This window comes from Calonectris borealis, chromosome 26, assembly GCF_964195595.1.
Source record: "Calonectris borealis chromosome 26, bCalBor7.hap1.2, whole genome shotgun sequence".
NCBI classification, from domain to species: domain Eukaryota; kingdom Metazoa; phylum Chordata; class Aves; order Procellariiformes; family Procellariidae; genus Calonectris; species Calonectris borealis.
The window spans coordinates 8,246,191-8,258,853 of NC_134337.1; the positions used below are offsets into that span (position 1 = coordinate 8,246,191).

The 12,663-nt window shown below is 44.6% G+C and overlaps 1 protein-coding gene across 1 annotated transcript in view; it reads right to left on the reverse strand.

The window, feature by feature from the left end:
- The window catches only part of SYT6 (synaptotagmin 6), a 38,202-nt gene that overhangs the window by 3,464 nt on the left and 22,075 nt on the right, over positions 1-12,663 (reverse strand). The window contains exons 3-6 of the mRNA XM_075174500.1: positions 10,619-11,177; positions 5,126-5,246; positions 3,412-3,583; positions 2,604-2,754 (exon numbers count right to left, since the gene is read on the reverse strand). Coding sequence (XP_075030601.1) covers positions 2,604-2,754; positions 3,412-3,583; positions 5,126-5,246; positions 10,619-11,177 — 1,003 coding nt within the window. The remainder of the gene's footprint in view (positions 1-2,603; positions 2,755-3,411; positions 3,584-5,125; positions 5,247-10,618; positions 11,178-12,663) is intronic.

Below are 12,663 nucleotides of genomic sequence, written 5' to 3' on the forward strand. Positions count from 1 at the left end.
CCATTTGCCGGTGCCCGGCTGCAAACGCTCTTGAAGATGAAGATGGAGATGAAGATGACTGCTCAGGATGCCAGCACAGCCTGAGCTCACCCCCACGAAGATACAAGGGTGAAAAAGGGATGGAGGGTCAGCAGCTCCTCCCCCAGCATCTGCATTCAAGGGGAGATGGACCGGGGAGCCAGCGGCCCACGGGGCCTGGACCGACGGAGCTGGCAGGCGGCTCTGCCACAGCACGCAGCCGCGACCCTCGGCCCCCACCGCCCAGCACACACCCCCCTGGCCTGGACGGCCTCCGTGTGCGCGGGGACCCGGCGCTGGTGGTACAGGATGCAAAGCCCAAATTGCTTTTAAAAGATGCACAAACACATGTGGAAAAGATGATGCAATGAGTTGTAACCAACAAATACCATTTCCCATTAACTTCTGTCCAGGAGCTGTGCCTTTTTCTGTTTGTTTTTTTTTAAGCTGCACTAGGGATTGGCAGACAGCAGTGCTTAAACTTAAAGGGGCAAATAAATACAGGGACCATTTGCTTGCTGGCTCTGTGCACCAGCTTGTGGCAGAAATACGAGAACAGATGATCAGAGGCTTTTTTTTCTTTTCTTTTAAGCAGAGCTCCTGACCTGTGCACTGAGGGGGTGAAATGATTCACTCGGGTTTTTTTTTTTCCAAAGTCTTGGGGGCTCGGCAGTGGTTTTCAAAGTATATTTTAGAAGGTGAGTCATCTTACATGCCTGCCTTTGTTTCTCTGAGTTTCGTCACAATAATTATGTCTTTTTTTTCTATTGATTATCAAAAACTATACAGGAGTCTTCTTTCAAACTCCCACTTGCATCTGAAAAATAGTGTATTAAAGTCATATAAATTACAAACTGGAGAAGGAACTCCTGCCCCTGGGTCAGACGTGGCAGCTGGTATCATGCTGTGAGGTGCTATGGATGACACACACATTGAGGCAACCGATCAAATGATAGATCGCTAAGCATTTATGCTGAAGCTCAGCGGTTGCTGATCCCCAGCTCTCGTGGCAGTGTGAGGTGGCATGTGTTGCCTGCCCAAACAGCTATGGCTCATGTGTACGATGCCAGTGTTCTAGCATGGAAAGGCTAATGAAAGCCCGGTACTGCTCACCACCCAAAGGCAACGTTACCGTTATACACGGATTGCACATCGGTTTAATTCTGTTTTGACTTACACCAGTTCTGCACAGCTGACCCTGGGTGGTTACACCCGATTTACAGTGGTGCAATATGAGATCATGAAACGCCTAATCCAAGTGAGTGTGAATTTCCAGATTTCCATTATCTGATACATATATCTCCACTGTGTCTTAAATTAAAATATTAATTGCCGGGTTTTCCCACTGGGTGTAACTTGGCCTGGGTCTAGGAAGCGAGGATATTCCTCTGATAACACTGGCTCTGGACAGGGCCCTACAGCCGTGTTTCATCTGTGATAGAGAAATGCCCACCACGGGACGCAGCAGTAATGAAAACTGCTGCAGAGCTCTGCTCGGGCGGCTGGCCGGCCTCACCTCGTGCGGCTGCTGCTTACAAATGCTCGGAGAAAGAAAGAAACCCGCGGATGAAGCAGACCTGCCTCTGGGATGGGCACATCTGAATTTCAGAAACCAGCCTGATGAATATCAGCTGGGGTAGGGAGCGCTGAGCACAAACTGCACTCTTGTTAGAGGAAAGAGCAGATTTCAAAGAAACATAGGGTTTGATGCATACTAATTCAGACTACTGTGGAGGATCACCAAGCCTAGTATCTGCCTCAGAGCAGATACTGTAGAGCTCAGTCTCTGAGCTTCAAAGGGAAAATAAGATGCTTTTTGTTATGTACTTAGTCTGTGGCTTTGAGGGAAAATGCCTCCTTAGCCCCAGATGCAGCGGGAGGTTTTATTGCCTTTATTATACTATCACTGGCCACAAATGCTGGCTTTCTTTTCATACTGAAAGTGTCAACAGCATGTGTGCCATTTTCCACATCTTTCTCCTCCAGAATTTATGACCTAAATCAGGCAAAACCCAAAGAGCTCTATAGGAGCATGAGAAAATGGAGTGCAAGCCGGAAGAAAATGCCAGAGATGGTCAAAATGGTACCCAAACATTTCACCCTATTTTATCATCTGGGGCTTCATCAAGTGAATCTCTTTCTCTAGAGATGCTTAGAGCAATTACATTTGTTCTATTTATTCTCCCTCAAAGGCTTGGAGATGAGTCAACAGCAAAAACTTTTAGGATAAAAAAATTGAAACTTGAAATAGGCGATATCCCTGGACAATTTGTTCTGCAGTCAGAACAGCATTCTCTTTCCTTACTGGTCTCAATCTTTAATTTTAAAAAAAAAAAAAAAAAAGAAAAACCAATACGGTAACAGTCACATCTGTAAATATAGTCCCTTTCATTGTTGCTTGCAAGCTCAAGGAGCTATTTTGAGACAATATAGAGATGCTTCTTTTCTAGAGTTCATTTCTGGTGAGAAAATTCCCTCAGCTCTTGTCAGAAATTCCCAAGTGAGAGTAGAAGCTCTCTGAAAGCCTTGAACCAGCTCAGTCATGCACAGCGCATGCATTAAAAGGAAAGAATAACTCCACACACCTCTTTGAAAGACTTCTTTACCTCCACTAATGGATGCCAGTGCGCGATGGGCTTGCGTGGGTATGCCAGCATCTCATTCCAGTGGTCTCTGCCCAGTCCTTCAGCATTGACCCCCACACGGCAAACCCCAATAATCTCGTTGTGACCCACTCTGAAGAACAACAGAAAAGCAACACCATTATCTCTCGCGCAGACTGACCGTACACTGTCTATCCGAGACTTCTGACCCCGTGTTATCAAAGTGCCATGAGGCACAGTGCTAGTGAACATGGGCTGTCGTATCTGCATGACAACAGTCAGATCTTGTCTGCTACTGTCAGTGCATGCAGCCCCCAGCACTGTGATGCACTGCCACCGCCAGATACAATTATAACTTTAAAATGATTTGCAGTAGATCAGTCCAGATACAGAATCTGGAAGGATGTGTGATGTAGTGGTGTATAACAAGAATAAGTACAAGTTCAGTAATGGATAATTCATACACCAATTGCTGCTTAGAGTGAGACCATTTGCTTTCTAAAACAGGATGACAGTTTGCAGGATAAGGAAATAGCAAAGGGGAACACCGTACTTGCTCAAGAAAATGCCATAAAGCAAAGGACCAGCTTTACCATACTTACTATTCTAGCAGGTAATTTTCCATAACCATAAATGACAATGACACTTTAACAATAAATCCCTAGAGACAGACTGATGCCACAGAGCTGTGCAATCAAGGCCGTGATACTAAGGAAAATGGCTATTGAACAGGAAAACCTGCACCCAACAGGATGTTTTCCCTTCCAGCTCTCCAGAGCCTGCCACCTACCGATCGTAATCCATGATGGAGATAAGCAGACTGACTTGATCCATGTTCTCTGGGGGAATGTCAAAGATTATTGCTTCATTGTAAGTGGGATTAAGTGTGTTTTTCTTTATGGTGGTTTTCTTCTTTTTCAGTCTTCGCCCATCACAGAGCAAAGACACCTTGACATATGGATCTGGAGAGGAAGAGATAGGAAAAGGTGTTCTGTTTATGGAGGTTTATTTTGTTACCGTCACAGTATAGAAACAGCATTATCAAAGCATGGACTGTAAATTACCATGAGCCAAAGGCACTCCTCGAATGTACTTTTAGAAAAAGGGATGTCTGTGTACCCGTCGAACCCACCCTTTCTCGCACTGGTGTGAGTGCTGACATGAGGTTTAGGGACTGGAGAACTAGCACTGCGGTCTTCTTGGAAGGAAAAATCAGCCGTTTCCAGCAGTTTTTCTGTGATAAGGGTTTGCAAGTGTAAGAAGGCCCCATCTCAGACCAAGAGCCCATATTCATCAGAAGATGATAATGGGCACTGGGCACTCAGGCATTCTAGCTTGTGTTAATTGCATGACCACAGACAGCAAACCCAGCGCTTTCTCTCAAGCAAAACCATAACTTGTTCAAAATTTGCCTAAGAGAGCAAAATGTAATGCAGCATTTTGACAATCCAAACAGGCAGAGGGGGTTATTTTACAGGGATCCTTTCCTGCACTGCTACCAAAACTATCCAATTGCTAACATTATGTAGCAGAGTTACAGTGAGCAGGGGAATTTTAAAACCCATTTTCCCAATGTCAGAGAGCAGCAGGAAGAAAAGGTATTGGGGCAGCTCTGCTTCACATGCTTTCCACTGGCTGATCGTGGCAGAACGCCCTCAATTTACAAACAGCTCCTGTTTGCTGTAATGGCTGCTCAGGCATTTTCAATTAACAGTAAACGTGCAATGTATTATTACAGAAACGCTGAGCTGGCTTCATCTGAAGTCTCAATTCTCAGACATTTCATACGATATCAAGCTCCAACTGAGTACAAGTGTTTTCTGCAAAGATCTTTTACCATATTGTTACTGCCTTTTATACATGTCATCAATGAAATTCAAATACTGTGATGTTGAGCTCTGGAAAAGAAACTGCTTTTTATGTTGAAATCCAGAATTTATGCTGAATTTGCAAGCCAACTCTTTGGAACTGTGAATGCATATAGTCTTCAGGGGATGTTGATCCTAATGTTTGAGCACTGGCCACTGTACAGAGGAATGCACACGCACCTGGGATTTACCCAGGTGGCCCATGATCCTTTCCTAATCTTGGGGTGAAATGATTGATTCTGGCTGTAGGGGGTTATCTGATGGAAAACTCCCTACTCACATAAAACTGCTAGAGTCAGTACCAGCAACAGATCTGAAGCATCCAGCCCAAGAGATGCATCAGAGCTTTGACTCTGCAAACCCGTCCATGGGGATGGGAAACCGCTGGCAGTCTCCTTGAGCACTATATTTGGATATACAATACACAATCACCCTCCCTGGATTCATGCCCTTGGGAATAGGTTTAAAAGATAATTCTACTTTTAAAATTTTGTGCATACTTAAAACATGGACAAAGCTTTGTCAGGTGTTTCAGTGACAATACAGCCTTGGCATGAAGAGACATATGCCCACTATCCATTGAGGGAGGAGGAAGTGTGGATGCAATGGGGTCCTTTTCAGCCATTGAGCACCTACCTGAGTAACCAGTGATATCCATAGCTTTGAGATTCCTGCATTTAATGACTGTTAAGGTGAGGCGACCTGCAGTTGGCAAATAACAAAGGGAAAACATGATCTCTCCCAGGTCCACGCTTTCCTTTAATAAAACAGAGAACACATTATATTGGAAACATGCAAGAACCAGCTAGGCTGCCTCCACCCTCCACCCCAATGCTTCGTGCAGGATTCATGCAGCACTCACACTGAGTCTTTTCTCTAGTCTGTCATTTTCAAGTGAATGAGACTTTACTATATGGCAGTGCTGCGGAATTTATTTTCCCATGTATCCCAACATTATTTGGCTAAAAATAAATATAGGGAACAGGAAAAAAATGTGTGTCCAAATGTTACAGCTTCAACTCATAGTTAAGGATACTCTTCCACTGCCTCAGTATGTGCTTCCTGTTGCAACATTACCGCTAATGCACTCCTCTTTTTCTGCTCCATCGCTTACTCAGAAGTGAAGTGATATCTAACACCAAATGAAGGCCATTAAGGAAATTATATTAGTATCAAGTTTTGCTTGAATGTACAATATATATCTTCTAGTGCCAAGTATGTGACACTAACATCTATTTCCTCAAATGGAGAAATACCAAACACAGAGCGAGATCACAGAAAGGTGAGACCTTAATATGCAGCGGTGCCATAATTCTGTGGTTGTACATTGCAACAAATGCAACAAGTGACTTTGTAGTACACCTGCTCCCATCAGTTCAGTACTAGAGGTTTACGGACATTGCGGCAGAGAATGCAGATGGCTGTGAGTAACACAGTGATTTTCTCTGAAGTTGAGCATGAATTACTAGGTAGTTATAGACCAGGGGGTCATAGCTTTCATACACAAGAGAACCATGAAGAGCTCCACTGACTAGCAATTGAGCTTTTATGTTGTGACATGCTTACTATCATTTGGACTGCCAACCCCTTTGAGGTGCCTTCAAAGAGCTAACAAACGCGGTATGAGGCATGTATATGTACGTACATAAATAGTGAATTAACCAGCAGATGGCACTCAGAAACGTTTGGTAGTTTCTGGATCACAAACACAATTTACTCTTTTAGTGCCCCATAAAACAACTTTTACACATAGCTCTTAGCACCTCTTGTACATGCAGCCTTATCTACTACACCTCCTAAAGCAATTCCATCATTGCCTTGCTCATGGGAATTCAGGAAAAAAAAAACAAAACAACAAACTGAAAGTATTATAATCTGAACTCAGCAGAAAGATTTCCAAATACATTCCAAAAATGGATTTTAAAAAAATATATCTTATTTTGTACATACAGATCCCACATCTGTAGAGCAAACAACCCATTTATTTTTGGAAACAGTGTTTGATTCATTTCAATGTGATATAATGATCTGCTGAAAAGAAATTGTAGCTGTTAGTAGTGGACTGAAGGAACTAAAAAGACAAGTAAATGCATTAGGCACTTAAAGCTTTGCTAAGTGTTAGGAGAATAGATCTTGTTGATGGATGAGATTTTTGCCAAATGATTTCCTTCTCGTTCTCTGGTAAGGCAAAGATTAGATATTTATTCCACTTAGACGTGCAGGATACTAATGAACATTATATAAAAGTCTTGATCCTTGACAAGACTTCACTTGACTAACAAATAAATTGAAAATCTTCTTAAGCATAGAGTGTCCAAAAGAAACAGTGGCAGCCAAATATTTTCTGGACAAAGCAATATATGACTAGACTTGTAAGTATCTAAAAAAACGTTGACTCAGAAGGTGCTATTTGCTGGTAAATAAGAGTTTAATACTCTCACCCGCTCAGAGTTCCCACTCTGATCTCTTGCTCACCTTAATGAACCAAAGGCATCCTAAACAGCTTTCCTTCCAATGCCACAAAATGATCTCGAGTCACAGCCTCATTGTCAGTGACCAGTAATGAAATACGTGAAAACATTTACCGAGTTATTATTCCTCTACCTTTAGTACTTCTTAATGTGTCTTCCGGGAGCTAAATTTCTTGCCTCACAAAATATTACCAAAGGTACCTTATTAAGGTACCAGAATCATTTTCATCACACGCAAAAGAGCTTTTAGAGCCCCTGCAGCTTCTAACTCTTGACTGCATTTCAGCTACGGCACCTTGAACATAGCGGGTGCCCCTGAGTCGGGCTGCTGTCTTGGAGGTAAAGCAGCAATGAACACCACCACTGAGCGCTCCGAAACGTTTGGCAGTTTTACCTCTGGTGTCACCTGTACCCCGAGAGCTGAGCTGAGCCACGGTTCCTGCTGCCTGACTCCAATGCGGCCAATTTTCAGAGGACAGGGAGATCAGTAATTTACGGAGCCTCGTTCATTTACAGTGTCTTAAAATGACCATGCAAAAATTGTGTGCCCAAAATTACAATTTGCTTTTTAAAACATGGCACTTCTTGTTACCTTTAGAGGTATTCTTCCTCTTTTAAGATTATTTTCTTTATGTAACAAAGGGCCTGAATAAATAACTCTGTATTGAGGAGACACTTCGTAGTGAGTGTCTGGAACCTGCTGCAAACACTGCCACTGCATCAGAACTAAGCTTGAGGACTGGGATTGTACCTTTTCACTTAAGGGTCTCCAGCTCCGATCAGACACTGCATCTACCAGTCTTAGCTATAGACTTTACTGACAATAGAAAAGAATTTAAAATAAATATTCTGAAATTATGATTAGAAATGGTTGTTCTATTCCCAAAGAAATGAGGACCTGAATCCCATTGTGTGCCGGCTGCACTGGATGCTATATCCGCTGCGCAGTGCAACAGCAATTGGCATTCAGATGACACACTGGGCTGAGTCTATTCTTTCATCCGTTCTTTGGTCTGTGTTGGTTTGGGAGGGTTGAGAGCAGGAAGCCCGGGACACAGATGTCAGAAGAGAGAAGCCCTATATGAGATCGTGAGAGCACCCTGTGGGCATCATCTCATCTTCTATTTCTCTCCTTGCACTGAGAGGACCTGTTCAGGATATAAAACTAGCATAAATTGTTCTTTGACCTCATTTATTAGGTCAAGAGATTTTTCTTTGCAACCATAAATACAGGAGAGTAAAACGTGTCCTGTGGGTACATTATTTTCCTGCAGATTATAGACATTGGGACATTTCCAAAATTCTTATCAGTACCTCTTAGGAAATAATGGAAACTCTGAATCAATAATCTTTGCAGACTTGAAACCAAAAATGTTTCACTGATTCACAAGCTGTACAATCATTAATTAACTAGTTGAGTGCTAGCTATTTGAATAGCTTATATCATTGCTTAAGTGCGTTCCTATCTTCTTACCCACAGGATTGATATAATGTATTATTAGTCACCCAGAGCTTTCCTTGGGTATTATGAAAACTGTATTTACCCTTCTCATTTTTGATTAAACAGAAATGTCCCTGGGTGCGTTACAACTGTCTGAGATGTACCAATATTGGCCCATTCCCAAAGAATGGCACAGAGAGAGTGAGGAGACGGAGCCAAATGCGGCACTCGATGTTTCTGTGGGAGCTCTGCAAGTCTGCTACGCAATGTGTCTTGGGCATGATGTTGGCTCTGCGCCTCTCACACCTTCTTTGGAGGCTTCTCCCTCAACAACACTTCTGTTGGTGTCTCTCCACCTGTTTTTGTGGGGTTTTTTCCCATTAAATTACGTAATCAGCTAGGAAAACTATTTCTCGCAGAACCATCCCAGTAAAACAGAGAACATACACAGGTTAAAAACTCCATAACCTTCTCCTGCAGCTACATGTTTTATGTGGTTTTCCTCTAGTAAGACCAAGTGTTATCCCTTCCCAGTTTCACTCCTGCCCACAGGTCTTTTCCCTCCAAACTCTTCAGGCTTACCACGCTCTTTATGTGCTGATCATATAGCAAGGAAAGGGAAACTCCCTGCCTCCACACAAATGACTGCACCCCAGGATTCAACACCACGGCACATCACAGCCAGCCTGGCAGAGCTGACAACAAGCTGAGTCTTCAGAGGCAGAGCAGATGCAACAGGTAGATGCCTCCAAGAGGCATCCGCACGTGTGATGCACCTTGTTCCTTTCCTAGCAACCCTTTGCCAGGAGAACAGATGTGCCTGATGCCTGCTTGCCTCTTTGCCAGCATTTTTCCTTTCATTATCATCCATTAATCATAACAGACATGGCTATTTGTGGATTGAAAGCCAAGAACTGTAAACACCCTGCTAACTAATACCATGGTTGGTGGTTGATCCTGTGTCTCCCTCCCACCTTGCTTGTAGGCAAGATGCTCAAAGGGCATGCAGCTCATAACACGTTCCCAGCAATGCCCTGGGGTACCTGGCAGGCGTCACATATATCGGTGTCCTTAGACAGGCATGGCAAAAGCTGTACTGCCACAGAAGCATGACGGCCGCTCTCTGCGCCCTGCAAGGGCAGCTGCTAGCCCAAGAGCTACCTACCAGGGCCAACACACTGCTCACACCATAATCCCTGCCCAGACACTGAGCTCCCACACCAAGTCCCAGCTGCGGCACCACAGCACAGGATACAGTCCTACGAACGCGTGTCAGACCTCACAGCTCTCTTAAAAGTTATGAACACACTACAATGAAAGAACAAGCACTAATAGTAGAGACCAAGGGGTACAACTGGTGAGGAACATGGTACTGAGAAAAAAGCTGCAGAAAGTTGCAAAGCAAATGTCTTTTGATACTGCTGACTACAATGCAATAAATATTCGTATTTGAAAGTTCATTCCTCAATACAGAAAGCGGGAGAGCAAAAGTATAAGATGAGCTACGAAGGAAGTTGCAAGACAGATTTTTGCAAGTCAGGGGGTGATGCCAGTCACTAGGAAAGATTTGACAGGGCCTGTGCTTTCAGCCACAGGGGTGAGGACATCTCGTATTCCAGTTTCAGAAATAACATGAAATGACAAAGACGACGACTGACTTGGTGTCCAACTGCAAAGCAGTTCAATCATTTGTTTGCCCTCAGAACCAGCCAGGTCGTCCTGGGAGGACAGCGGAGGAGCAAACAGCTATTATGTAGAGGTTAATGTCATTGCTTCTGCACTCAGCGATCAATGTGAGAAGGTGGCTTCTCCTGCCAGCTCCCTGCTGAAAGTGGCTGGGACGTTTCCTTCTCTGCTGCTTGGTTTCACTTTCAGAGGGAATTCAACAGAACTACTAAAAGACCCACATCAAGCTCTGGAAGAGTTGCCAGCAACACATCAGACCACTCTCAGTACAGTGAAGCCCAATACCTCCGATGGGTTGGTAGTGGCTCTCCAGAGTTAATTCTTACTGTTATCATGTGCACGTGGCAGACAACCAGAACCTGAGACCCTTCACGTGTCGAAGGGATGCCAGACAGGGAACACACTGAACCCCTGCCGCTCACCACACACTCGGTACCTGTCCTCCGCACATGCAGGTACCACGCGCCACACCACGGCACCACGCTGCAAATGCTCCCAGGGCAGGGACAACCCTCCAAAGCAGATACTCACTGTTGTCGCGTACTGAATGTCCTTCCAGATGGAAGTCTCCCGGGAAAGGTCTGAGGCCTCAAACAGGTTCTCCAAGATAACTTCTCCTATCATGTCGTGTCTGGAGAACCTGTCAAAGTCAAAGACACTCAGATGGAGCTTCCTGGTCGCCAGCTCCTCATGGGGCACAGGGAAGTGGAAGGACTCATCGAAGGCGGGATTCAGAGTCTTCCTGTGGACTCGTGTCTGGAACTTGCGCTTTCTGTCGGGCAGGAGGTAGATCTTCACATAGGGATCTGAGCTGCCGCAGAAGTCTTTGGCTGGCAAGTCAAAAGCCCTGAGAATTCGGACAGTCAGCGTCTCATTCTCATAGTCGTACTTGAGAGTGAAGTTAATTTTCCCACAGGTTTTTGCTGCCTCTTTTTTGGAGTCCTCAGAGTCAACAGATTTTTGCTTATAGAGTTCGGGCTTAATGCGACCGATGCTGGTTGGCTGCTCAGCCACAGCCGGTGGGTCCATGCCGTAATCCATGCTGGATACATGCATTTGCCGAGGAAGATGCCTTTTGAAGGAGATGTGCCTGCAGGAGGAAGACACAACAGCTATACGGTTTTCCAAGGACATTTCTCTCCTTTTTCTCCGCTGGACTACTAATGCTAGGAAAGCAGGGAGAGCACAAGAACAAGTGCAATAGGTGCTCCTCATCTCTGTACAGAAACCACTTTCGTTATGGAAATGAACACTGAAGGGAACACCTCCTGTGGTCAAAGGAACTGATCCAGCAAATTTCCTAACTTTCAGAGTATTTGCAGCAAGCTGCATTTTTTCACCTGTTACACAATTGACAGCCCACAGCTATATATACGAGACCCAACAACTCCTTAACCAAGCCACAGACAACCCAGTGTGAAGACTCTTTTCCACCCTCAGTCCTTACACTTCCAAGATACTGGCACTAAGTTTCCCTCAGGCAAAAAAAACTTCTAAAGTGAGAGAACCACGACCAGCTCAGAAAGTTAGGTTTTATCCTGGGTATTGCTGCTTCCAAACTTCTCCAACAGACTCTCATTAGAAACTGATAGCTAATTCTTGACAGAGAGGAATGCACAGCCTCATCTGGAAGCTGTCTCTTGCCTTGAGCTCCCCTCCAGCACAAGGAAAACTGTTGTAAGCAAAGCTTTATCTAAGCAAAGCACAGAAGCTTGCTGTGGACTCACAGCGTTATTTCAGATTATCTGGTGTTTACAAGAGCAGTGTATGGAGTTATTTAACCACACTACGAACTCATACAGCCAGAGCATTAGCTTTCGGTGATACGTGGTGCTTGGAGACCTCACATCTCTTTGGCAGGTTCCTTAAAGGCGTTTTGGCCTTGGCTAGGCTGGGCTGTGAGTCAGAGATCCCAGACTGCTGAGGTTGTTCCCCAGTGTCCCTGGGTCTGGCTGCCTGCCTGTGGTTCATGCTGGGCTCTTTTGCTTGAGAAAGTGGGTTTGAAACTTTCCCACATACAACCAAGTCCCACTTTGTTTGTCCTAATTCAGACAGGTTAAACTTTTGTTTTCTCCTCCATTGGAAAAGTGTAATAAGAGCAGAATGAGCGTGTGCATGACAGAGAGGTAATCAGCTGTCCAAAGAGCGGTGCAGTTAAATAAAAGAGTATGTGGCACAATTGCAGGTGGCACCGTGTTGATTTTAACTCCAGCTTCTTCAAACAGAAGGCTGTGATCAGTGCCTTATTAATTCTGCAATATTGCAGCCAATTTTCTGAGCTATATCTGCTTTTGCAGTTGCACTCTTGCACACATCATGAGCAGGGCCAACAAAGCAAGCAGAAGTGCTGGGGCACAGCCAGGACCCTGCGATCACCCTTTCCTGTCCCAGTTTCATGGCCTTCTGCGTCAAGGAAGAGGTACCATATTTCTCAGTATTCTTGCCAAGAAGGTGTCCCAAGGTTCATACAGCCTTATCCTGATTTATTGAGTATGATGTTGACATCTCTGTCCCTGGCTGAGACAGAGACATGCACTGAGCACAAGCACTGAGCGCAGCTGGTTCTAAGCTTGTGC